General features: G+C 45.7%; 1 protein-coding gene across 1 annotated transcript in view; it reads right to left on the bottom strand.

The window, feature by feature from the left end:
• ETNK2 (ethanolamine kinase 2) overlaps positions 1 to 27,539 on the bottom strand; it is a 226,391-nt gene that overhangs the window by 99,863 nt on the left and 98,989 nt on the right. Inside the window, exons 2-4 of the mRNA XM_086923474.1 lie at positions 19,207 to 19,466; positions 18,558 to 18,704; positions 1,968 to 2,110 (exon numbers count right to left, since the gene is read on the bottom strand). Coding sequence (XP_086779600.1) covers positions 1,968 to 2,110; positions 18,558 to 18,704; positions 19,207 to 19,466 — 550 coding nt within the window. The remainder of the gene's footprint in view (positions 1 to 1,967; positions 2,111 to 18,557; positions 18,705 to 19,206; positions 19,467 to 27,539) is intronic.

The raw sequence follows: 27,539 nt of genomic DNA, 5'->3' as shown, positions 1-27,539 counted from the left end.
GCCTTTCGCTCCTGGTGGATGGATTCAGGTAGGGTGTGAGAACAAATGAACGCAGGGCATATGCACTGTCACCTGGGTGGAAAATGAAATTTTGTTTAGTCACATACTCATGATTGATCCTTCTGCATTGACTATCAGGGTGTATCACACTTACTCACCTAGCAGATATCCATCCCCAAAATCACCAGCCACAAGGCGTCTGTATATCCCACTATTCTGGAATATGTAGGAATCGTGGGTACTCCCTGGAAATTTCCCTACAATGTCCGTAATCATGTTGGCAGCATTGCAGATCACCTGCACATTGATTGAATGCGTAGACTTCCGGTTTCTATATATGTGTTCAGTTGTTGCAGGTGGGCATAGTGGGATGTGCATCCAATCTATACAGCCTATGATGTGCGGGAACTGTGCAAGGTGATAGAAATCGTTTTTTGTCTTTGCTAGTTCAGCAGGTGTGTCAGGGAACTCTATGTAGTGTTCCATCCTCTGCATCATGGCGTCAAGGAATTTTCTAAAGAAACGTGACAGGCAGCTCTGGGACACCCCACCTATCGCAGCAATCACATGCTGGTAGCTCCCAGAAGCAAGAAGATGTAGGCAGCACAACACCTGGACGTGGGGTGGGATGGCGTGTGCTCTTGGGGTTGGGTGTTCCAGATATGGGTGGAGGTCCCTGATCAAGTCCAGGATGGTTCTGGGGTGGAGTCTGTACCTTTGCAGGATTTCAGGTTCAGTCAGTTGGAAGAGGGTGATCCTCTGCCTATACACCTGCTCCTCCCTTAGCCAGACCCTCTCTCTTGCTGCCTGTATCTGTAGCCGCCTTGTAATGACATAGAAAGCCGCCATTGTGGTTGCAGTGTTGCATTTTAGGGCCTTCTTTTGTAACCTGTACCTGGTTTCCACCTGCTTTCAATCCATGGTAATTACTGACTCTTAAATACCGATTTTCATGAAATTCAGTATTTTTTGTGTTTTCTACATCTCGATATGCCATTTTTACCATTTCTTATTTACCGATTTGGTAAATAAGGAACCTGTAAGTTCCGATTCGGGAAATTATCGTTTCTTATTTACAGATTCGGGAAATGGGAATTCGGTATTTTCCGATTCGTGAAATACCGATTCGGAATTTTACCTACAGGTTTTTACCGAATCAGAACATTTTTTGTCACATACATCTCGATTCTCTTATACCGGTCGGTAAGGGCAGAAATTACCGATTTTCGGCCGTTACCGACCGGTATTTGCCTACCTACATCGGGCCCCAAGACAGGTGAGAACCTTAGGCCTCACGAATGCGCATGGTATGCATGCGTAGCAAGGCAGGGATACTTTAATAGCCCTGACGAAGGTCCCAGACGGGCTCCTATTGCAGGCCAAAACATGTTATTGTGCATTCAGTAGGGTTAATTGAACAGCTAGATTCAATAAAACCCTCAAAAACATGTTTATCCACTCCCCAGGTACACTACAAATAAAGAAACACTTTTAGTATACCTGTAGGTATTTTAACTTTCAAATTTTCTTCTGGATCCATGCTTATCCAGCCATATTTTATCTAGCAGCTCCAATGTCTTTGGTTGAGTCCGCCCTAGTGGTACCACCTTACCAGGGGATAGGCGCTAATGATACAGAATGTCACGATATAGTAAGTGAGGCCTCTACTGCAATATCTTTGGATACCCTAGAGGTATTAGGGAGTAAATTCTTCCTAGATCAGGTTCGTACCTTTCTCTCTTCAATTAATCCAGTTGCTCTTGTGTATGAAAAGAAGGTTTTAAATAACTTTGAAGCCCACTGTCAATCACTTCATGTAGAGAGGGCTGCCTTTAACTTCAGAGAACTTGTCAGTAACCCTGGGATGACAAAATCCTAATCACAGAGTTATCTCCATGTACTTGAGACTTTTAAAATAAGCCTACCTCCCCAGTGAGCACTCAATTAGAGATAGTTACAAGCCATACCTTTGGTCTCATTGTAAATTACATTCTTGCATAAGAGGTCGTTGTGGCAGAGCACGACGGGGGAACCAAGTGTGGGCAGGTACGACTCCATCCAGGTCAGCTCTTGCTCCAGGACCTCCATTGCTGGGATATTGGCTTGGACCCTGAGGACAGAACAGAATAATTAAATCCTTCCGGTGCCAGAGCACGGTCTGACTTAGTAGTGGAAGTCAACATTAAGTACAGAAGGAATTTCACATATACTCAAACCAACATAGAAACCTTATATGAATAAATAAAGCCTTGAAAGATAGTGGAAGACAAAACTTATGTACACTTCCATGTACTAAAGGATTGCAGCACACAAGAACATGGGGTTTTGGGCCAAGCACAATTGCACCTATCCTTTAGTGATTCCTTTATCTCAAGCTTTAGGTGCAGCGGACCAGAGATCCAAAACCCCATAAACCTCCTAAGACAACCTTGTCTTATTCTCAGAAACAAATATACATTAGTCCAGCACTCTTCAATATAATTAAGATATATATAACAATAAACATTTCAGTTACAAACACATCTTGTTCAAAACAAATGATGAATCTTTAGTGGAGTTGTTTGTAGTGTATTCTTTATTTATTCCATCAATTTTTTCTTCAATAAAAAATAGACCGTAGCCGTAGCCAAAGCGTTTCGTCCTTAAAGGACTTCTTCAGGGCGAAGAATATAATTTTTCTTTTTTCCTTATGGATCGAGTGTACCTCCTCTTGATTGAGTCCAATTTGACACCAGGTTTAACCTCTTGTTGTTGTTTAGACTGTTTTTCTTCAGAAAACAGGGTGAATCATTCACTGTTTAGACAGTCTAAGTAAACTGTTCTTTTTCTTCAATATGTATTATAAAAGTCTCAGCCGGCTCCGTGGCATGGCATCCATTGCAGTTTGTTTTAAAGGATGCAGAAGACCAGATTACCAAAGGAAAGAGGGAATTCCTAGCATACCACTGCTTCTAAAGCATTGGTGGAGCCACTGTGATCTTATGAATTTTTGCAGTGCTGGGCAAGACATATTTTGAGGATGCCTGTTCAGAACAACTTTGAATTCATTTATTTCTCAAATTTAGCTCAATCAAAACCTAGTGATCACAAAACACGGAATTATATGTTACACTTTCAAAAAGGGGAGAGGACAAAAACAATTATGAGTATATATTTATACAAAGGCCATCACATTCATCCAACAATAAAACCTGTTGCAGACTATTCGGGTTTAGAACCACACCCAGGATTCTTTGGTCGATCTAACCAAGAACTGGTGGACCTCTTTCGGCCATATACAATTTGCCTATGGTTCCCCAACCTTTAAATTCCAAAATAAAAGAACAGTATCCTTACATGGGATAAAATTATGTTATGTTGCTCTCAGGTTGTAAGTCAGGAGGTCTAAGCTCTCTCCAGCTACTCCCCAAAATTTACTTTTCATGTTTCTTGACCTACTGTGGTGTATGGGGATTTAGAATCTTTTTCTTTTTGCCTTAATCCCCCTACTGTCATCTCACACAAAACTTTGTTGTGTGTTCCGATGCCAGCATCAACAACTTCTTTTACTTTGCTCAGTACACACCTGTCTGGACCTTCAGTGTTTGATGTTCAAATAGTAAGCTCATCCTTACTTGATCTAGCAGTAACCTAAGTAACTTTAGCATTTCTACCTTTCTGTCTTCATACACTGGAAAAGTGCCCTTCGATTTCACAACTTGCACAAAGTTGCTTAATGGAGGGACAATTATTACTATACACAAAGTGGTTTCCATTGCCATATCTATAGCAACAATGATGTGGTTATTTGTATTTTCCTTTATCCATTTTCCTGTTCCTACATGTTCTGCTATTACAGTTAGTACCAGTATCGTTTTTCTTGTAGTCACAAATAGTTTTGGCAATGCATTGCTTCCATTGAAAAACACAGAATTTGTCTATTGCCTTAAAAAAACAGGGTTAATATAAGTATAGGGTATTTATTTTTAATGTATATGGAACTATTAAGCACTGTTGTTGAGCCCATCTCAAAAGCAGACAGACAGTGCCACCGTGTGGTGGACTGTCTTAAGTGCCAGTGTTGAGAAATAAGTACCGGTGCCGCACTCTGGAAACCACAGGCTCAAATTAAGCACTGGTTATGAGTAGGGTAACAGGCCAAAGTACGTGTAGATGTAACATCCTATTCTGATTAATCAAACTGGTTGGAGCGTTATGAGTAGTGAGACTACACCAGTGAGGTTCCGCAGTGGTGGAGGTAGTGCTGTCACAACTGAAGCTCCACTCTCTCTCTGGAATTGATGTTGTGTAGTGTGTGATATCTTTCTTGCAGTTTTACCAGCACTTGAAGGCCATTGTGTGGTGGCACTTAACCAAATTATCATAATTAACACCCGACGACAAAATTCTGCACTGAAGAGAGCGAGGGACCTCACTAAGAGCCTCCACAGTCGGGGTCTGTCAGATTCAAGAAGGCAGGGATCATGAGGGACCAGCATTCACAGATGAATGAATTAATAAAATGTATAGAGCACATATATATATATGCCCAAGGGTGTCAAGATGCCAATGAAGTCATGATAGAGGGACCCGACAAAGAGATTGACATGGTGTTGTAGGTAGACTATGGAGCCTTATGATAGGGTAAAGAGGCAGATTTTCAGCGCCCTGCTGAAGGGGGTGTAGGATGCTCAGCAAGGTCAGGTGAAGGGGGAGAGAGTTCCAAAGACTGGCCGCTGCAACTGAAAATGGCTTTGCGTCCCGTCTAGTTTTACAGAATCTGGCAAAATGACCAAGTTTCGGTCAGCCGAGTGAAATTTCCTCATGGGAAAATACCATTGAAACATGGTTCTTAATCCTTCCATGTCGGAGTTGTGTATGGCTTTTTAAGCAATGCAAAGCACCTTAAGCATAATGTAAATTTTCCATTAAGCCAGTGGAGTTGGAGTAGTCCTTTTTTGACTGACTGGTGTTTGGGGATGTCTAAGTTCAGTCTCACTGCTGCATTCTATACCAGTTGCAGCTTTGTCTCTGCTGTTTTGTTAATGTCAAGATAGAGCACATTACAGTAGTCTAGTCTCGTCAACATCAGTATTAGGGCTACTTCTTTGATGCTGATAGAGGGAGGAAAGGAAAGTCCTTCTGAAGTATGCGGATGGTCCAGGAGCAGGTCGCAACGGCGAGGTTGACCTGAAGGTCCTGCACTAGTTTTTGGTCCAGCATTATCCCAGATGCAGATGGACAGGCACAAGATCACAGTTAAACTTGTTGTCAGCATGGAGGGACTACCCAAACACAACATGCAATTGGTAACTAACACTATCGGGAAGTAGAGACAAACGTGCAGGCCCGAACTGGCCGTTGCGGGCACTGGGCAATCCCCCGGTGCGCAGGAAGGGTGGGGGCCGGTTTTGGGCCCTGGGGGCCGTTTTTGTTACAGGCCCATTTTTGCAGGATAGCTGCAAAATCGTCCCTGTAACAAAATCGACCGAAAACCGACCCCGGCAAACAGCTCGGTTGAAACCCACCGGGGGGCCGGCCGAGCACTCTGCCTTGGCCGGTTCTGGTTCTCAGTCCGGCCCTGCAAACGTGAGGTAAAAAAAATAAAGTGGAGGTGTGGTCTAGGGGTATCAGAAGTAGAAAGTGAGATGAGGTATAGAGGTGAGGTAGTGAATGGTTGGTGAGGTAACGTGAGCAGTTAGGTAGTGAGAGAGATAGTGTAGAGACATATTAGGTCATTATTGAGGGAGGAAAATATAGCTGAAGGTTATGTATGGAGAGGTGGAAAGAGAAATAGAGAGGTAAGGTAATTAAGAGATGCAGTTGAAAGTAATGTGAGGTCGGTAGAGGGATGGTAAAGGTGTCTGAGTGAGTTGTGCGTACTTGGCATTTGTCTGTACCTGGGTTCTGCAGAAGGTCACTTGGTGTTAGATGATGCTTGAGGGTACCCGGTGTGCCAGAGGCCTCTCAGTGTTGCACTGGGTTTGTCTGCACTTGTGTGCATTTGTCTACACCTGGGTTCTGCACCAGGGCACCCAGGCCCTGATTAACCAAATGTTTGCATTTGGGAATGCATCATGTTTTATGAAGCAGCCCTAACATCAAATGTGTTTTGGGATTTACTAAGCCACTCAAGCCTGATTTGCATAGTTTAGTGGATAAAAAAAGTAACACACGGCAGCGCCATTCACTACCTTGCTTTCTTTGCATTGGGGAGGTGTTCCATGGGTGGAGCATTGGCATTCCATGCATCCACCCACGGATTTTGAGGCAAACCCATATTTACTAAAGTCTGTATACCTGCATTTGTGCCAGAATTGTATGTCTACCCTAGGAAGGTGTAACAAGGGAAAATATCTTTATTTTTCCTTGCTACTTCCTTAATCCATGTGTGCTACATTCTGCAGCACACATGGAAAGAGGCATATGCATCTAAGGATTGTTTTTCTGCAGAAAAGTATCTCTGCTAAATTGCATTACACAAAAGGTTAGTAAATCTGCCCCAGTGTGTGAAGTCCACAAGAACAAGAGGCAGTAAGTGGAGCAGTCTTTATTGTGGTACAAGCCCTGACACCAATTGGCGTCTAATCCAAACAGAAGTCTTCCTCCAACTGCCCTCCAACCACCACCCTCGTCCAAGGTTCTACAATGGAACAGAGAGGACGTCATAGAACCATGGGAGAGGGCTCGCGACCAGGGGACTATAGAGCCCATGCCAATATAGAAGTACAATATAAACACAACACAGTGTCAGGCTGTGCTTGTCTGTACCTGGGTCCGGTAGCAGCCCTCTCAGTGTCAGACTTAGTTTCTCAGTGCTCAGCTGTACAGCAGCCCTCTCAGTGTCAGGCTGAGTTGGTTTGTACCTTTGTGTGCAGCAGCCCTCTCTTCTCTCAGTGTAAGGCTGAGTTGGTTTGCCCCTGTGTGTGCAGCAGCCCTCTCTTTCAGTGTCAGGATGAGTCGGTTTGTACCTGTGTGTGCAGCAGCCCTCTCTTCTCTCCGTGCCAGGCTGAGTTGGTTTGTCCCTGTGTGTGCAGCAGCCCTTTCTCTGTGTCAGGCGGAGTTGGTTTGTACCTTTGTGTGCAGCAGCCCTCTCTTTCAGTGTCAGGATGAGTTGGTTTGTACCTGTGTGTGCAGCAGCCCTCTCTTCTCTCAGTGTCAGGCTGAGTTGGTTTGTCCCTGTGTGTGCAGCAGCCGTCTCTATCAGTGTCAGGCTAAGTTGGTTTGACCCTATGTGTGCAGCAGCCCTTCCAATGTCACGCTGAGTTGGTTTTTCCCTGTGTGTGCCGCAGCCCTTTCAGTGTCCGGCTGAGTCGGTTTGTACCTGTGTGTGCAGCAGGCTTATCAGTGTCAGGCTGAGTTGGTTTATCCCTGTGTGTGCAGCAGCCCTCTCTCTCAGTGTCACGCTGAGTTGTTTTTTTCCCGGTCGTGCAGCAGCTCTCTCTCTCAGTGTCAGGCTGAGTTGGTTTGTACCTGTGTGTGCAGCAGCCCTCTCTCAGTGTCAGACTGAGTTGGTTTGTACCTGTGTGTGCATTTCTGTCCTCTCCCTTTCACCAGATGGACCAGACACGAGAGGGCGCTGTTGTGTAACGCAAGCTGAGTGAGCTGAGCCGAGCTGAGCCGGAGCGCTGCAGAGGGGTGCAGAAGGGCGAGAGGAGCCGGGGCAAGGGAGGAAGCCCTCATCCCATTCCTGCAACCGAGTCTCGCCCCGAGCGGACTACTGGACCACAGTACCCGGCACAGTACCTGGCCCTGGTTCCATTGTCAGGGAAGCCAGCGGTACGGGAGTGGCGGGAGCCGTGGCGAAAGGTGTGGCGAGCGAGTGGCCAACGAGGTCAGCGCGGGCGGTGAGTCTATTCGTGGTCGCGGCCCGCACTGTCTTTTTCGCCGAAATTTTCCACGGCGTCTGACTCCAGCAGCACCTCCAGCTCCAGCTGTGCCTCGGGGGAGCTTAGGGGTGAGGAGAGGCAGCGCAGCAGAGAGCAGAGAACGGAGGGCAGCGAACGGTGCACTGCTCCCACCCCGCCCACGCCCCCGCTCGCCTCCCGCCTGTGTTCGCGCACCCTTGACCCCCACAAAGTCCTTGCCCTATCACTGTTAGCTCCCACCGGGCCGGGCTGGGCCGGGCTGCTGAACTGAGGGGTTGGGCAGAGCACCGTCCAGAGAGAGGGCTGAAGAGTTGGGCAGGAGTGAGGGGGTCAGTCTGCAGGAGGAAAAAGGGAAGGGTGGCTGAGCAGTGGATAAATAGCAGGTAAACAGTAGCCAACAGCAACTAACAGTCAACAGCAGCATCGAAACAAACAAACAAACGAACAGACCACCTTAAAACCACCTAAAACCACCTAAAACTTCGGCAACCAAAACAGGAACTAAGAGGAACAAAGCCAGCGGCCAATAACACAACAAAACAAAACAAACAAACAAAAAACAACGCAAGGACCTACCAGCAACAAAAAGCAATCTGCTGGTTAGAAAGTGCTCCAATAGTAATCTAATTAAACAAAGCCAAGACAAAGGATTTCTGACAAGACACCGCAAAATCAAATAAGAAAACAATTCTTCTCCACTTCACTTCACTTCTCCACTAATCCACCTCTAATCCACCACAACAAAGGAATCGGAATCAGAATCAGAATCCTGCCGGTTGTAACACAGAATCTTCAAAAACCTCTAAGAAGTGCGCTAAACTAAGAACGTCATGAGGTAAGGTAAAATCAGGAAATCAACAGACGACGTCCCCGCCAAACGACACAGGGCCAACAAGCGGAAACTTAATATCGACACAGACACAGACACCGTGCTGATAGAACAAGAAGACACCCTATTACTAGACCCGACGCCAGAAACGACAGAAAGAACTGCTTTAAAAGCCAGCAAAACGGAAAGAAATAGCGCTCAACCCAAAATTTACTCCTTTTTTTCATTTCTGAAAGAGCCTGGCTCTTACCTAAGCTCCACAAACAGCAATCTTAAGGGACTACCCTCGCCAATGGAACCTCAAGGGTATTTGCAAAGTAATCACTCTGAAAGCGCCGAAGACAAGAAAGGTACTAAAACGTGGGTTTTTCATACACCCAAGGAAAGCAGCGCACAACCAGAAAATTCAAATAACTGCAACAGCAGGGTGGATCACATCACGATCACAGATTCTACCATCAAAAGGGGTCACCCCCTGGAGCCAAACATTGTAATCCAGGTAACCTCGCAGCCCCAAGCCACAGCAACAGGGGAAGAGAACAGCTGTGACGAACTTAACATCGTGAGCAAAATAGATCCACCAGGAACCATTGAGCTGAAAACCCTAACCCAGACAGACCCGGAGCCCCCTAAGGAGACGGAAAAAATAAAAAAAAACAGAACCCAACTTAGGGATCAGCATTAGCACCATGAGGACTGCACAGGCCTTACATCGGGATCAGGACGTCAACCTGGGGAGTCAGCTAGGCCAAGATTATACCCACTTGGGGTGGGACAGGGAGACAGAATCAAAGCCAGAAGGTGAGGAAACTGAAGCAACCAAAGATATGGTTAAAACTGTAATTCCTGCCCCAATCCACACGGGGTGGGCAAGCAAGTCAGAAAACACACAGGAAAGGGAGCTAACAGAAGCAATCGATCTTACAGAAAAAAACAGAATAATCGACACAACCCAGGCTCTTACCCAAACTGCATCCTCTAACATGGAAGAGTACTCCCAGCTAACAACAGAAGTGTGGGAGAGGCTGGTAGCATAATACTCACCGGCTGCCATACAGCCCGAAGGCAGCACACCAGAGACCAAGCAAGACTCCGAGAAGAATTCATCAACAGACGATCTCCCAAAAAGCGCTGATGTACTATGGTCATACGCTTCAATTATCCATAAAGGCCATGCAGTACCACTCTGAAAAAATGGACATTCAACTATCCCTTTTAAATTTCTTGGCCATATATGTAGCCAAAATCGACAACAAGCTGTCAGACATGAACGGCATGATCAAGAGGGTTCAAGCGGAAACAAAAATTGAGCAGCCGAGTTGTGCATGCTACACTATAGTGGACAAACTCACCACCATCCCTCAACTCCTGGGAGGTATCCTGGCGGATCTAAAACAAAAAACACAAAAAACAACCCCAAGGATCCCAGGAACTGGGAAAGAGGGTCAAAATCAACATCTCACAGACCCCAGAGAACGCCTAGTTACTGCAAATGTACAGAACCCATTAACTTCTCCAAATAGCCAAAGACGAAAACTCAAGCCAAACTGCCCGCCTGGCTCAGAAGTCAATAAATCGATTAATGACACCTATGCGGAAGCCCTAGGGAAATCCTTAAGGCAGCCTCTTGCCAAACAAAGAAGTGAAGCCCTGGCACAAAGAAACACACAACCCGGACACACCCAAGGGATAGAACCTGACACAGCGATAACTCCCCTTAATGACTCCATCGAAAAGGCAAGCAAGGAAGAATTCAAGGCAGTAAACAAAAGACTACGAAAACAAAAAAGGAAAGGAAGAAAAAAGACGGCTAACATAAAAACATTCTTCCACAAGGCAATCACGACCCCAGTAGCAGTAGCATCAGAAGCACCAGAAGAAGCAGCAGCAGCAGAAGAAACAGAAAGTCTGCCTACGACCATAAAAACATAACCGGCCAGGGAGATGGAAAAGCCAACACAAAGTGAAAAGCCCACCCATTCAACTTCAAGGGGAGGACCATCAGCAGATAGAAGCAAGGCCCCCCCTCGAAACAAGATTTCAGAGCTACGGCCAACATGACAAACTGGGAAGTGCAGGGGGAGGACCCAAAACCTGTCAAAAGATACAAAATCCCTCAAAGGGAAACGGGCACAAAAGACGACGAAATATGGGAGACCGGTCAGGCGGAAGCTGACAGCAGCATAATACTGTTCATTCCGGATTATAACTCAAGAAGGAGAGGAGATATCCTCAAACGAGGTAATATCTTACTCCTACTATCAACTATCAGCAGTCTGACTGATATCAGCACCAAAGACCTAGTGGCAGTGGAATTTATCCACATTAACCGTCTGTTAAATCTTGAGGTCACAAAAACAACATGGGCAAGAAATGAAACAGTGAAGAGAATTATGGAATCTGAGTCACATTTTCTATCCTGGGGAATACGCTTAAAAAGAATGGAAAAAACAGCTACCCGGAACCACTACGCCAGGCACACAAAGAGAGACAAGCCACATCATTTACTTGATGAATCCCAGTTTGGCTTCCGCCAATTCCATGGGACGGAGACGGCTCTGATCAAAGCGGCGGATGATATTAGATCCATCCGCGACGCTGGGGGTACAGCAGTCTTGATACTGCTTGACTTATCGGCAGCCTTCGACACGGTCGATCATGCTACGTTGATCGACCGTGTCGAAAACATGGGTGTCCAGAAAAATGCCAGTAAACTTCTGGCCTCTTTTCTGGCTAACAGAACCCAGGTGGTCACAATGGGATCCTTTCACTCTTCCACCTTGTCTCTGCCATGTGGAGTACCACAAGGCTCATCCCTAAGTCCGACACTTTTCAACATCTATGTGTCGGACTTAGCCAATGTTATTCGTGCACATGGGATGAGCCTTACTACCTATGCAGATGACACACAGTTGGTCCTTGCCATTAAGAACAACGGCCATAAAATAGCGGAAGACCTTAAATCAGGCATGGTAGCAATTGGGAGCTGGATGGCTTCCAATTGCCTAAAATTTAATTCCGACAAGACGGAAGTAGTCATCTTCGGACCGCTGACTCCGGAATGGTCATCCAATTGGTGGCCATCCTCATTAGGCTCGCCTCCCGAGCCGGTCAGCAAGGTGAGGAACCTGGGAGTCATTTTTGATAACCGCCTCACTTTTCATCCACACGTTAACCAGATCACTTCCTCAGCCTTCCACAAACTAAGACTCATCCAAAAAATCCTCCCCTTCCTTCCTGATACAGCTGGTAAAACCCTGGTCACTTCCCTTGTATTGTCCACCTTGGATTACTGCAATGCTTTATTCCTCAATGCACAAGAAGGAGTTTTAAACAAAATGCAAATTATACAAAACTCAGCTGCCAGGCTACTGGGAAAAATTCCCAAATATCAATCCGCCTCGGACACAATCAGAGAGTTACACTGGTTACCCATCAGAAACAGAATAAAATTTAAAACTCTCTGTATTGTGTACAAGGCCTTGCATAATATGGGACCAGCTTATCTTGTCCAAAACCTGATTCCCTATTGTCCATCCAGAACACTACGTTATTCAAGTTTAATTGATCTTGTGGTTCCTCGGACCAAAACTGTTTCATGGGGTGACAGAAGATTCCCGCTGTCAGCTCCAAAATTGTGGAACACGCTGCCCCATTCGATTAAAGCCAGTCCTTCCCTCTGGTCCTTTCATAAGCAACTTAAGACCTGGCTCTTTAATCACTAGACTCAGTTCCCCCCCTCTGGTTAAATATTCAGATATCTTAGCGCCGAGACGCCCATGGGCCATTGTTCGCGCTTTAGAAATATCATTAATAAATAAATAATAAATAAATAAGCCCGAGATCCAACAAGTAAGCATCCTCCGGCAAAAACTGAAAGTGTCTTAAGGGGGCCAGAAGCCTCTCAGTGTCCAGGATGACCCCACAGTCCAACAGGCAAGAGTAAGGCCTAATGGAACATACCGACTGGAATTGGATAGCACAGACAATTAACACAAGGGCCCCAAAGTCCTGACAAAATACCCAACAAAATACAGCAACACAGCAACATCTAAGAGCATGTTCTTGGAATATAAACAGTTTAGGAAACAAAAGAGACGACGTTCAGCTATTTTCCTACCTCAAAACATTTGACATAATAGCCCTACAGGAGACCTGGCTAGAACAAGAACATCACATTCAAGGCTACAACACATACCATCTCCCAGCGATAAGAAACGCTAATTACGGCCATCCAAAGGGTGGTCTAATAATATACACTGCTATAAAGAGCTTCAATGAATCGAAGTACATAAATGTGAAACAGACAGGCAACAATTGCACCCTCACAATAGAATTAGAAGTGAGGGGAAAAGATCCAAAACAAAAACTAAGGCCGACCAATGTATAGCTACATCCCTGGGAGAAAAAAAATGAATGAAGCTCCTGGTGGAAGAGATCTCAAAAACATTGATAGAGACACAAAAGTCCAGGCCTCATAGTAACAGGGGACTTCAACATGTACCTGGGAGGGCCTCAAACAAGGGACACACCGCTAGAAGAACTGTTCCTCGCATGGGACATTCCACAACAAGCAATAAGCAAATGGGGTAATCAAAACCGGTTGACAATGGCAAGCACTAAGGATCTATAACACCTTAATATGGTAGCATTAAACGGCCGCTTCAAAAACAACAGCCCACCGTCTGCTACTTTTCACAATTCAACAGTCAGCTCCACCTTAGACTTTACATTTGTATCCCTGCCACTATTCGCGAAAGCCACGGACTTCCGAATAGGCATAATGTCAGCCAGCGACCACCAGCCCCAAGAATTCGGCCTCAATTTCCAAGGGGTTGTGCAATCTAGGCCGGCGACAAATTTGGGATGTTCACTGCTGGTGGCACAGAAAATAATTAAATGCATCACGTCAAATCTGGAAGGCTTCACAACTTATGCAAAAAGCCGGTGGGAAAAGTGCATCACAAACAAGTCTGAGTCCCTAAACACCTGGGAACAATTCACGAGGAGCCTGGGACAGGCTTATACAAGGAAACCTAAGATCCATCGTCAAAGCGGCAAAAATCAAGGAAAGAGAACCGATTCAACTGGCAACTGCGACAAGGAATCAAATCAAAACATCAAGATAAAGCCCCTCAAAAGTAAAATCAACAAACTACTGCGGAAACTACACCGTGACGGACCGGACATTGCAATCCAATTGGAACTGCAAAACTTAAAACAGAGTAAAAAGAGAATAATCTGGCAGGAAAAAAGGAAAGCAGAGGACGAGCTATTTGTGAGACTTTTACACGACGCCAAAGGATCCAACACAAGCGGAAGATTCTGGAAAACAGTCAACTCACTCGAGAACTCCAGGACTCCCACCATCGACTCCTTTGTAACCGAGGAAGCCTGGGCCAAGCATCTTCAGGCACACTTCAATAAAGTGCAACAACCTGCAACAACCAGTCGACCAGATAAGGATAAAAAAAGTCCAGCATGGACAACACAATTGGTCAGTAATTCATTTGACCCAACTAAAAAACAAATAATAAGCAGGATTGCGAAGGGGAAAGCGGAGGGGGCGCCAGGCCCTAACGGGATTCTCCCAATACTGTACAAACAAAACCCGGATTACTGGGCAGCGGCCCTAGTGCCACTCTTCAAACAGATAACAGACACAGCAACAATCCCAGCGTCATGGAAAGGCTCTATAATACCACCAATACACAAGATGGGCAATGTTAAGGACCCAAATAACTACAGACTAATAGCCCTAATCGACAATGAAGCTAAATACTACAGCGGTCTCCTATCAGAGGAGCTCTTGGATTGGACGGAAGAAAATGCAGTAATTCCTATTACCCAGACAGGATTCCGCAAACAAATGGGTACAACATCAAACATGTTAGCTCTCTCGCTTCTCATTGACGCCACAAAAGCCGCCAATCTGCCCCTGTACGTATGCTTCATCGATTTCACCTCCGCGTTTGACACCGTCAACAGAAACTTTTTATGGTCAAAGCTGGAAAAAAGGAACATCCCATCAGGCCTTCTCACACAGCTGATCTTACTACACACGAACACATGGGTCCAAGTCAAGCTAGGGCCAGGGGACCTCCTCTCAAGAAAAATAATGACCACGAAAGGCCTAAAACAAGGCTGCATCCTAGCGCCAACATTATTTAACATCTTTATGTCTGACTTGCACAGCAGCTGGACGAAACTAACTCTCATGCTCCAAGCATAGGCAGTCTCACTCTTAACAACTTCATGTACGCCGATGATATTGTCCTAATCAGTGGAACACCGATAGGGCTACAACATCTGATCACCACCACGTATAAGTATTCATCAGACAACAGCTTAAGCGTCAACCTCTTAAAAACCAAAACAATGAGGATCAACGCAAAAACATCATCAGCAGGATTTTACTGGTATATGGGAGGGACCAGAATGGAAACAGTGGAGGAGTACAGGTACCTGGGGGTAATCCTTGACAGAAAGGGCTCATTCCACCAGCAAAAGGAAGCAATAAAACGGAGGGGTATAAGCATAGGGATTGCGCTAAGGAGCCTCAAAACAAAAGCAGTTGGCCGAAGCTTCACCCCCCTGCTTCAAGTGCTTCAGGCAAAAGTAACACCGGCCCTAACCTACGGAAGCGAATGCCTCCGAGGAAGGGACGCCCAGCAACTGAACAGCACAATAGCCAAGGCCATGAGAATAATTTTCAGCCTGCCCAACTACACCTCTCAGGCACAAATTAGGCTGGAATTTTGCCTGAGAAACCAAACATTGGAGCGAATGGGTGCCTACGCCAAAAGATGGCACAAGATCCAGAGAGGAGAAACCTAAATCACCATCTATGGAAAGAGATGGAAAGTAAGAGCAATAGTGCGGCTGCAATATATCTTAAGCACTCCATAAACTCCTTGTGCCTACAAGAAGCCTGGAAGATTGGTGGATCTCATAATACCTTTAAACAGTTAGTTAGTAAATCAGTCAGATCTATGTCGTTAATTGAGGATAAAGCAAGTCTAGCAACCCGGGCCCATGGCTGGACAGTTATTCAAAGCTATACAAGCAGCCTCTGCCAAAGCTATTTAGGAGTTGGCTTCACCAGGAGTACAAAGGAGAAGTTCCTACGCTTACGGCTGGGCCAACTTCCCGTACAAAACCACCTCCCCCCATGGAAAAGGCCCCAAGAAACAATCAATTGCCGAGTATGTGGGAACGCAAAAGAAGACATCCTGCACCTACTATGTACCTGCAAAGGACTGGACACAGAGCGCAGATGCCATCTAAAACAGCACTTCAACAGGCTGGGCATAAGAACACGTCGACAGGCGGCAAAGGCCTGCTTTGACGGGACGAACATTCAGCTAGCAAGCCATGTTGTCAAATTCTTGGAGAAAGCAGAAAAGAAACAAAAATGACAGAGGGCAGAAACAGGCTGACGCTAATCTATGAAGCGAAACCCAAACGGACATTGACATGGGATCAATCACTTGATATGGGTATCGGACTGTCTCTCGAAGGCTAAATAGCACACAATAAAGCAGCATGGGATTGTTATGAACCAACAGACTCTGTAAAAAAATCAAGCTCTTCTACGTTTGTAACATACACCACAGTTCGGTCTAATACCAAGGCGTAAAATAAGTGTTTCACCTTATTTTTATTCTACGCTCAGCCCGAAATAAGCACAAATTTCTGTATTAATTATTACCTTTTTTAGGAATTCATTCTTATTTTATGTTTTTACACTAATTGTATTTAACTAATGGTTTTATTGGCTAACAATTGCAATGGTTTTAATTAACTGAGCAAAAAAGATTACTACTGTGTGTGCAGCAGCCCTCTCTCTCAGTGTCAGGCTGAGTTGGTTTGTACCTGTGTGTGCAGCAGCCTTCTCTCAGTGTCAGGCTGAGTTGGTTTGTACCTGTGTGTGCAGCAGCCCTATCAGTGTCAGGCTGAGTTGGTATGTACCTTTGTGTGCAGCAGCCTTATCAGTGTCAGGCTGAGTTGATTTGTACCTGTGTGTGCAGCAGCCCTATCAATGTCAGGCGGAGTTGGTTTGTCCCTGTGTGTGCAGCAGCCCTCTCTTTCAGATTCAGGCTGAGTTGGTTTGTCCCTGTGTGTGCAGCAGCCCTCTCTCTGTGTCAGGCTGAGTTGGTTTGTACATTTGTGTGCAGCAGCCCTCTCTTTCAATGTCAGGATGAGTTGGTTTGTACCTGTGTGTGCAGCAGCCCTCTCTTTCAGTGTCAGGCTGAGTTGGTTTGTCCCTTTGTGTGCAGCAGCCTTCTCTCAGTGTCAGGCTGAGTTGGTTTGTCCCTGTGTGTGCAACAGCCCTCTCTCTGTGTCAGGCTGAGTTGGTTTGTACATTTGCGTGCAGCAGCCCTCTCTTTCAGTGTCAGGATGAGTTGGTTTGTACGTGTGTGTGCAGCAGCCCTCTCTTCTCTCAGTGTCAGGCTGAGTTGGTTTGACCCTGTGTGCGCAGCAGCCCTCTCTTTCAGTGTCAGGATGAGTTGGTTTGTCCCTGTGTGTGCAGCAGCCCTCTCTCTCAGTGTCAGGATGAGTCGGTATGTACCTGTGTGTGCAGCAGCCCTCTCTTCTCTCAGTGTCAGGCTGAGTTGGTGTGTCCCTGTGTGTGCAACAGCCCTCTCTCTGTGTCAAGCTGAGTTGGTTTGTACCTTTGTGTGCACCAGCCCTCTCTTTCAGTGTCAGCATGAGTTGGTTTGTACCTGTGTGGGCAGCAGCCCTCTCTTCTCTCAGTGTCAGGCTGAGTTGGTTTGTCCCTGTGTGTGCAGCCGCCGTCTCTATCAGTGTCAGGCTGAGTTGGTTTGTACCTATGTGTGCAGCAGCCCTTCCAATGCCAGGCTGAGTTGGTTTGTCCCTAAGTGTGCAGCAGCCCTTCCAATGTCAGGCTGAGTTGGATTTTCCCTGTGTGTGCAGCAGCCCTTTCAGTGTCAGGCTGAGTCGGTTTGTACCTGTGTGTGCAGCAGCCCTCTCTCTCGATGTCAGGCTGAGTTGGTTTTTCCCTGTGTGTGCAGCAGCCCTTTCAGTGTCAGGCTGAGTTAGTTTGTACCTGTGTGTGCAGCAGCCCTCTCTCTCAGTGTCAGGCTGAGTTGGTTTGTACCTGTGTGTGCAGCAGCCCTTCCAATGTCAGGCTGAGTTGGTTTGTCCCTGTGTGTGCAGCAGGCCTTTCAGTGCCAGGCTGAGTTGGATTTGTACCTGTGTGTGCAGCAGTCCTTCCAATGTCAGGCTGAGTTGGTTTGTTCCTGTGTGTGCAGCAGCCCTTTCAGTGTCAGGCTGAGTTGGTTTGTTCCTGTGTGTGCAGCAGCCCTCTCTCTCAGTGTCAGGCTGAGTTGGTTTGTCCCTGTGTGTGCATCAGCCCTCTCTCTCAGTGTCAGGCTGAGTTGGTTTGTACCTGTGTGTGCAGCAGCCCTCTCTCTCAGTGTCAGGCTGAGTTGGTTTGTCCCTGTGTGTGCATCAGCCCTTTCAGTGTCAGGCTGAGTTGGATTTGTACCTGTGTGTGCAGCAGCCCTTCCAATGTCTGGCTGAGTTGGTTTGTTCTTGTGTGTGCAGCAGCCCTTTCAGTGTCAGGCTGAGTTCGTGTGTACCTGCAGCAGCCCTCTCAGTGTCAGGCTGAGTTGGTTTGTACCTGTGTGTGCAGCAGCCCTCTCTCAGTGTCAGGCTGAGTTGGTTTGTACCTGTGTGTGCAGTAGCCCTATCAATGTCAGGCTGAGTTTGTTTGTCCCTGTGTGTGAAATCTTTTCAGTATCAGGCTGAGTTTGTTTGTCCCATTGTGTGCAACAGCCCTTTCAATGTCAGGATGAGTTTTATGCATGCTTACGTGTGCACCAGGCTTCCTGTGGGCAGTCTGTGCTTCTCCATACCTTGAGTTTGCTGTGTTGTCTTCTCCCATTATATCCATTTTCACGATGGCATAGAGTTGACGCAGTTTGTGGCAGAGGTTGGATTTGGGGTGACTGCCATTGGGGATGGAAATGCTGTGGTACTTTGCCATTTCTTCTGCTATGAGCCTGTCGAAATTGAGAGAGCGACATGGAGATGATGCTCAGAGATCGAGAAGAAGAAACCCAATGAAGGACTGACTTCCAACCCCCTTATCTCTCACCTCCCATCGCTTTAGACATGGCCCTTCTCACTGTTTTCTTGCTATACCAGTCCACTCCACATAGATCAGTCGACCCTCTGACCTGAGGCCAGTGGAGTGACCCAGGGACTTCAAACCTCTGAATGTGGGGGGAGGGGGGGGGGGGTTCTGACAGCAGAAACTTTGTGCCTCTTGATCTGGAGATTACCTCCAGTTTTGGCTTTTGAAACTCCCTGCCCCATCGCTCCTGCGGTCTGTAGTGAAGGAGTACCCACTACTTACCCTCTCTCCCTAGGTTAAAACTCAGCCTATTTGACACCGTGATGACCCCCTTAACTGACTTTGGAGTCCCCCAAACTGCGGGGCAACCAGCCCTAACTGCTAGCGCCTTGACCTTGGTGATTCTGTGAGCCCTGACCTCTGCGTACCTGAAAATACGGGGCTCTCGGACCTCCTCGGGGCCCAGGGCCCGGCCTTGCATGAACTCGTAGCATAGACCATTCTGGAAGGTGCAGTACAGGTCCGGGGCGCAGCCATGCTGTCGCAGGAGCTGGAAACTCTTCACCTCGTTGTGCCTGTCCACGAACAGCTCCGTCATGTTGCCGTACACGCGCACCAGAACCGCGTCCTCCATTCCCGGGTCCACGTAGCAGGCCAGGAGCTTGTTGCTGATGCCCTCGGTGAACATCTATGGGAGAGCGAATACAACATAATGATGCAAACGGTTTAAAACACTTTCCGTGCATACTGGCCCTTGCAGACCATTACAGCTCTCAAATGGTACCATAACTTACGGCATCTTAAGTCACGGGCTTTAGTTGTTGAACATTGTATCTTATCTATTTCACCCCCTTTTTTAAACATCTATTTATTCTTTTTTAGGATAAAGCTAAGTAGCAAAACAGAGGCACACTGAGAGAGCATACATGGATGTAGCTTATTGGCACATCGGGAACTGGGGAAACAACATCCTACTAGTGACAGCTCCACCCACCTTGCTCCTAGGGGCCTCTGTGTTCGCGACAGGCACTCCAGCCACCCCATGTCTTTTCCCATAGTTTCCTTTGTAGGTCGAGCCTTGGCAGCACACGTGCTGCTTTGCGAGGCATGCAGCATTCAAGTATAGACTTGAAGCGCCACCCCTTCTCCGCCCATACTTTTGATTGGCTTGTGTCATTGTCCTTTGTAAATACTGACTTCTGATTTGTTAATAGGCTTGTTGGTCCCTCCATAGTACCGCCTTGTCTTCATTTGTAACCACCCATGAGGAGTGACCCTTTTACTTCTGTTGGTACACAATATGTCTTATTCCATTTGTAAGCAATATTTTCTTTAACCCCATCGCCGCGGGGCTAATTCCCCCGCGGCGCGGGGGAGAGGGGGGCCACGCGCGGCGCCGCAGTGCTAATGAGGAGCTCGGCTCGTCATGCAGCACAGTGGGCGTGTGCTGTTACAAGAGTTTGAACTATCGGTATTGTAAATGATAACATCTTTTATTTACATGTTAATTATAAAAACAGATAAATAAAAGGCATTGTCATTTACAATGCCAAGAGCTGAAACTCGGCAATGTTGCGAGTATAATAATATAAATATAAAGTATAAGCAAGGTCAGTGCACACAACGGGTATGTATGTGTGATATGATTGATCACAGACAAGTAACAAGGATGAAGTCGCACAAGCGTGTTCTTTTTGTGTCGTTTTATTGGAATGTGGGTAGTTGGAACAAAAAACCAGCCGACACGTGTTTCGTCAAGAAGGGTGTTAACCTGTGACACTTCAGGGCTGTGAACGGGTCGAGTAGAGTGGAGTCGGGGAACCGGTGATAATTCCAACCCGGTCCTAGTCGGGTCTGACACAACAAAAACAGTATTGCACTCCACGGTGCGTTTTGTGTGTAAATCTAGCAGAAAGTAAAACTGCGCTGGCGGCGGGTAATGCCGTAGGTAGCCGCAGGAGTATAAGCTTAGTAGCTGAAGAGATGTGTAGCAGGGGTGTTGGTGTTCATCCGGCAAACACCACCACCGGCAAACACCACCACCCCAGCTATGAAATGCTAAAAACTCAAAAACTTACATGCCAGACTCTGGCATGTAAGTTTTTGAGTTTTTAGCATTTCATTTTCTTGTTCTTTTAATGATGCTATACACACCATTAACCGGGAAACGGGCTGAATCTTGTTGCCATAATAAATGTGTTGGTCATTACTCGTTAACAATGATACAGACGAGATTGTATAAATGATTATAATGTTCACGAGTCATTTTTGAGAGTATAAATGAACTTTATTTGTCTTCTTTCTCAGTAATGTTCCCTGAAGAAGGGCACTATGCCCGAAATGCATAGGAGAAATTACTGCCGGATGTATCTGAATAGTTAAAATTATGTGAAACGAACATAAAAACCTTTGAGAAAAATCGATTAAATAAAACTTTATTGAATTAAATTGGAGTAACATTTTTTGTGGAGTTCTTGGGAAACATACCCAAGTACAAGAAGGTGTGTGCTAAGGGATGGGACCAACTGCTAGCTGGAACCACATGTTTAATTAACTTTATGAGACGCCCGGGACACGAGGCGTTACCTCAGTAGCACCCGTAAATCAAACAAAATCAGTATTCTCGCCGTAAAGATAAGGTTGTGCACAAATCAAACACTGTATTTAATCCAGGTATTTACAGCATGAGGAAAATTACACGCCTACATAACCCAACTCAGAAAATACAAGAACACTACTCTACGTCTCCATGCGCATGACTCAAGCTGGAGTTCATAAGCATGCGTGGAGAACGAATACTTATTTAGGAAATAGTGTGTCGTGAGGAACAATACACGCCCACACTTCTTTCTCACAAAATACCACTGTGAACCCTAATCTCTTGTCATGCGCAAAACTCAGTCAAACAAGTTTCATGAGCATGCGCTCGAAATAACACTAACAATAAACGGTTGGATGTTGGGAACCGCCGGAACTAATCCTGAGACACGAAACAAAGTCTACCCTGACTAGCTACTCAACGGAGGTCAGGTGTGCTGTCATTCAGGTCGAAATCCTCGGTGAAGTGCGCAATAGAATGTTGGGGCACTCTTCACCTGCTCTGAATTCTATGGGGAAACTAGACCTCTGAACCACAGGCATACTGGAGGCCATGTTGGAGGTCCAGCGTTGCCAGCATGGGGTGTACAACTGTTACCACGCATTTTTTACCACGCACTACACTTACAACGCAGGCATTACCACGCATACCATTACAACGCATTGCGCTGGGGGGCGCTCTAGGATAGGGAATAAGTTTAATTTTATATCCAACACCTTCCCTAGTATCCACGGGGACTGGAGTTGGAATATAAAATTATACTTACCACTATCCAGCACCTCAAAGCGCTATGCGTTGTAACGGTATGCGTTGTAAATACCGCGTTGTAATGGTATGCGTGGTAATGGTATGCGTGGTAACGTCATACATCCCCAGCATGGTCGCCAACTAAGGGCACAGTGAGGTTCCACACTTCCTCCAGTCGTGGTTTAGTAGGAAACTTGGTGTGGAAGGCCCTGACTAATCGGGGAGCATGGACATGCAAACTGTTTTCCCAGGATCGTTCCTCTGGGCCATAACCTTTCCAGTCAATAAGGTAAAAGAGATCATCGTGAACCTTTTTGGAATCTAGGACGTGTTTTACTTCGTATGTAACCTCACCATCAATAACTAGGGGGCTAGGAGGAACGGTTCTCCTTAATCCTGGTTGAACCTTCTTAAGTAGGGAAACATGGAAGTCTGGATGAATTTTGGTAGTGCCTGGTAGTGTTAATCGATAAGTTACGGGGTTAATGATGTGTTCAATAGGGTATGGGCCTATAAAGCTTGGCTGAAACTTACTGGTACCCTTTAACTTGCGGTTTTTTGTGTAGAGCCAAGCTTGATTTCCTACTTGGAGATCAGGTTCTTTCTTCCTTTTGCGATCAGCAAAGTGTTTGTAATGACCTTTAGCTAGTGTCAGGTTTTGTGTTGCTGAGTGGTGAATTCTAGCGACATGTTGGGCAAGTTCCTGAACTGCTGGGACTTCTACACCTTCGAATTCTACCTGAGAATTAGGGTGTCTGCCTGAATTCATGAAAAAAGGTGAGTAACTGGTAGACACAGTTTGGGCGTTATGAGCATACTCAGCTGTTCATAAGTAATTGGGCCAATCACCTTCCTCATCCAATGAATAGAGTCTGAGATATTGCTCTTATTTATTTTTATTTATTTATTTATAGTGTTTTGTATAGCGCGGACAAGACCCGTGGGTATCAGAGAGCTTAACATAGAAGGTAGATTACAAATAGACATTATAATAGCAAATATAACAACAAACATATATGAGGTAGAAGGCGATAGGCTATAAGGGTGATAAGATATATATATTCTTAAGCCTGTGCAGTTAGCATTACGAGGTGAATAAGTATTAACTTGAGTCTTAGGCATATAGCCAGGCTCAGTGAGGTAGGGTTATATAGCATTACTAGTGCAATCACGTGTGCAATTAGCATTAAGATTTGAATAAGGCTTAGCTTGTATCCAGGATCACAAAGATAAGCCAAAGTGAGGTAGAGGTTATATAGTTTTGGCTATGGGATACAGTTATCAGATCACATAGATGTGAGGTAGTAGTAAAGGGAATAGCCGAAGTCTTGAACGTGAAATCAGTCATTTGTTAGATATTGATCTTCAGAAAATTCTTGACAAGGCCATCCCCCTTTTTGGCGTAGATGTTCATATCAGGGATCAATAGGCTTCTCTATGTAAGGTATTTATTCATCATGTGGCTCTTCAGTTCCCGTTTGAATGTTACAGTATTTTGAATCTTCCTGATGTTTGGTGGTAGTGAGTTCCAGACTCTAGGGGCAGCTCCAGAGAACGCTCGGTCATAGGTCTTTTTCTTACGGAAAAAGGCTGGCCTCAGTAGTAACTCCTTAACGCTTCTAGTTGGTCTGTTACCTCCGGATAGCATAATTTTCTTGGCTAGGTATCTCGGCGTGTTGAAGTGAACCGCTTTGTGAGTTATACAAGCCATCTTCATTTGAATTCTGGCCTCGTAAGGTAGCCAGTTTAGTGCTTTCAGGTGAGGAGATATGTGATCGAATTTCTTCGATCCCTTGATAAGTCTTGCAGCTGCGTTGAGACAGGCTTTTAGTGGTGCTGTGGATGTTTTTGGTAGGCCAGCTAACGTGGTGCAGCCGTATTCGATCCTCAAGATAACTAGGGATTGGATAGCCAATTTTAGATCCGCCTCTGAGATAAACGGTTTCAGTTTTCTTAGGTAGCTCAAGTGGAAACGGGCGCTCTTGGCCATTGAGTTAATGTGGTCTTTCATGTCGAGGTTCTCATCTAACGTAATTCCTAGTGATTTCGCTGAATTAACTAGGTTCGGGGTGCAATTCAGCGCGGTCACCAGTTTAGTCCATTCCTTTACCTCGGGTAGGCTCCTTGTTGGTGAAATTAGTAGGAATTCTGTTTTATGGGCATTTAGTTTTAGATGATTAGTGGTTAACCATTGTAGAGCTCTCTTTAGTGTCTCGTTCATTAGGTCAATGTCATCAAGGGAGGCGATCTTTATGTATATCTGCGTGTCATCGGCATACATGTGATAGGATATCTGTGATTTTCGAAGAATCTCCGTGAGAGGTTCCACGTACAAGTTGAATAGGTCAGGGGATAACGTTGAACCTTGTGGGACCCCGATTGCGTTAGGGCGCGGGGAGGAGATTGCTTGGTTGACCAGGAATCGTTGAGTCCTATTCTGCAGGAAAGAATTGAACCATTTCAGCACGTTTCCGGACAAACCCATTCTGTCTTGTAGCCTGGTCATCAGCATTTCGTGATTTACCGTGTCAAATGCGGATGACAGGTCTAGGAGAATCCGTAGGCATGCTTGATTTCGATCTAGGGCTTGTAAGGCGTCATCAACAATATGCAGGATCGCAGTTTCCGTACTATGCCCTGTTCTGAATCCAGATTGGCAATCATCTAATAATGAGAACTTCGCAATGTGTTGACTCAGTTGGCCCTGCACGCACTTCTCAATAAGTTTGGCCAGTAAAGGGATGTTGGTCACTGGTCTGTAGTTGTTCGGGTCTGTTGCATCCGCTGTCAGTTTTTTGATGATGGGCACAACCTGACCAGTTTTTAGGCAGTCAGGGAGGATCCCTTGTGCCAGTGAAGCATTTATTATCTCAGTCCAGATCGGAACTAGAGTGTGGCTGATTTCTCTTACGCACTTTGCCGGTAGAGGGTCTTGGTAATGGTTGTTTGGTCTGAGCTCCGCTAGCGTTTTGGCGATCTTTTCCTGGTCGTATAATTCAAAAGTGTCCCAATTTGCCTTATTTTTTGTTTGGGGACCCTCTGTTGTCACAATGGCCTCATTATCAGGAGAAGGAAGGGTCCGGAGGTTGACCGCGGCACTTGTGAGCTCAGTTTCCAGCAGTTTGGTTTTCTCCGTGAAAAATGTGGAGAATTCTTCGCAACCTATGGGAGTTCTTGAGTTCTCTTGAACCGTTTTGGTTAGTTTATTTGACTGTTGTTTTCGAATCTCAAAGAGTTTTCGTGGCCTGTTTGTGGCATTGTCCAGTTCAGCTCTTATAAATTCTTTTTTGGAATTGATTATCTTTTTGTTGTATTGATTTCTGGTATTTCTGAGGGCTTTCAGCTCGGGAGAGGAGGGATGTTGCCTCCATTTCCTTTCGGCCATTCTCAGTTTGCGCATGTCTTCGTTCAGTGATTCACTAAACCAAGGATTTTTTGGCTTCTCTGAGACTCTTTTCATTTTTTGTGGCATGGTGTCATTGACGATGTTTTCGATTGAGGTTATGTAGTGATCCGTCAACTCATTAACATTCTGACTGTTGTTAGGTGGTTTCAGGTCTTTCTCGCATCTTTCAACCAATCGTTCAATATTGGCCTCTTTTGTATCTCGGATCAGTTTTTTGAACTTGCGGGGTTGTATGGTCCTGCCCTTTTTCATTGTAGGTATCGCGAATGTTATAGCGTGATGGTCCGACCAGTCACACGGGTCTATAGCGAGGATTGATGCCTCTTTATTACTTGAAATAATCCAGTCTAATGTCGCTCCTTGTGAGTGAGTAGGTTGGGTGCAAGCTTGTGTAAGGTTTAGCTCAATCAGGAAGTCTTTAAGCGAGTTAACCAGTTTGTCATTGTCGTCGTCCCAGTGGAGGTTGAAGTCGCCTAGGAATATATTATTGGCATCCGAGTTAGTGTTGGCCGTTATGATCTCTATTAGTTGCTCTGTGAACTTTGCGTTCTCTCCCGGTGGGTGGTAGAACGCATGCATATTGCATCTTTGATTATTTGTTGCTCTTATATTAAGACCAAGGTATTCACAAGATTCTAGGGGGTCAGATTGGAATTGACTGACTTCGATCTCTGACCGGTGAATGCAAGCTATACCTCCTCCCACTTTCCTTGGTCTGTCTAACCTAACGATATTATATTGTGGTGGTACTAAGAGATCGATGTTAGGAGATGATGATTCACTGAGCCATGTTTCCGTGAGGATGGCCAGGTCGATTTCCTTGTTAATGATGAGAGCAGCTATGTCTGATGCATGTTTCGTTGCCGAACGACAGTTAAGTAGTAGGCACTTTAGGGGTTTCAGTGAGTTAGAGAGATTTCCATTATCGGATTTGGTTGCGGTTACCTGGATATGTCGTAAGTTGTGGTGGATTGCTTTCCTGTCATTCTTTCTGGACGTTCTATTAGAGTCAATAGGTACTATTTTGATATTCTCCTCTCTTCCCCGGGCCGGTTGTTCATACGATTGGAGTAAGGCCAATGTTTCTTCATTTGCCAAGGGATTGGTCCTGTTTGGTCTGTTGGGCCTGAGTACAAGATTTTGGATGTGTGAGACTTTAGTGTGCGTACTTATCGTCATCTCCCAAATTTTTCCAATTGTCTGTGAGACTTTCATCGAGACTTGTGCCAGGTCGCTTCCCAGTTTCTGGAGCTCCTTGACTTCTTTCTCCGTTCGGGATGATTTCTTATGTGGTATAGACCTGACTGTCTGGGTTCTACATTTTGTTTTTCTCCGTGATTGATTTGTTCTCATTGCCACAGATCTTTCTTTTTTATCCTTCCTTTTATTGTCATTCCTGACTCTATTAGAGGTGCCCCCATTGTTCCCTATGTTGTGTGACGTTGGGGGTGTAATTGTGGGTAGGGATCCATGGGATTCAAGCCTCGCATTCACGTGTGGTTGAGGAAGGTGGATACCCTCTTCCTTGTTCATTACGTGGTTATCTTCATAGGGGGATTCGCTAGGAGCTGAGGTACCCTCTTCAAGCGAAGTGGGATTTTGAGATAGTGGCATCGGCTCCTCCCTTGGGGCCAGGGTCTCCTCTTTATTTCCAAGGTTAGTAGACTTCGCTATCCTTTCTATCACATTCTCCGGTATTGCCATTGCAAGTTCAGTTATCTCTCCGGAGTTAGCGGTTTGATTATTCTGGCCGTCCGTTTGATTGGAGTCTCTAGTGGTCGGGACATTGTTGACAGGGTTGACCTCTGGTGGGGTCAAGTGTCGTTGGTAGCTTAGATCTTCTATGGATTCCTTTAAGGTTTGGAAAGTTATCTCAAATTCCTCGAGTTCTCTGTTAGCTGCTTGTATCAGCACTATTCCTGTTTTATACATGGTAATGCATAATTCTGTGTTACATCTTTTAGTTAGTGAAGTCGTTATTTTTGTGCCATGTGGTATGTTTTTTATAG

This window comes from Lissotriton vulgaris, chromosome 5 (genome assembly GCF_964263255.1).
Source record: "Lissotriton vulgaris chromosome 5, aLisVul1.2, whole genome shotgun sequence".
Lineage (NCBI taxonomy): Eukaryota > Metazoa > Chordata > Amphibia > Caudata > Salamandridae > Lissotriton > Lissotriton vulgaris.
The sequence above is the reverse complement of the archived record's forward strand: the minus strand, read 5'-3'. Positions and strand labels throughout refer to the sequence as shown.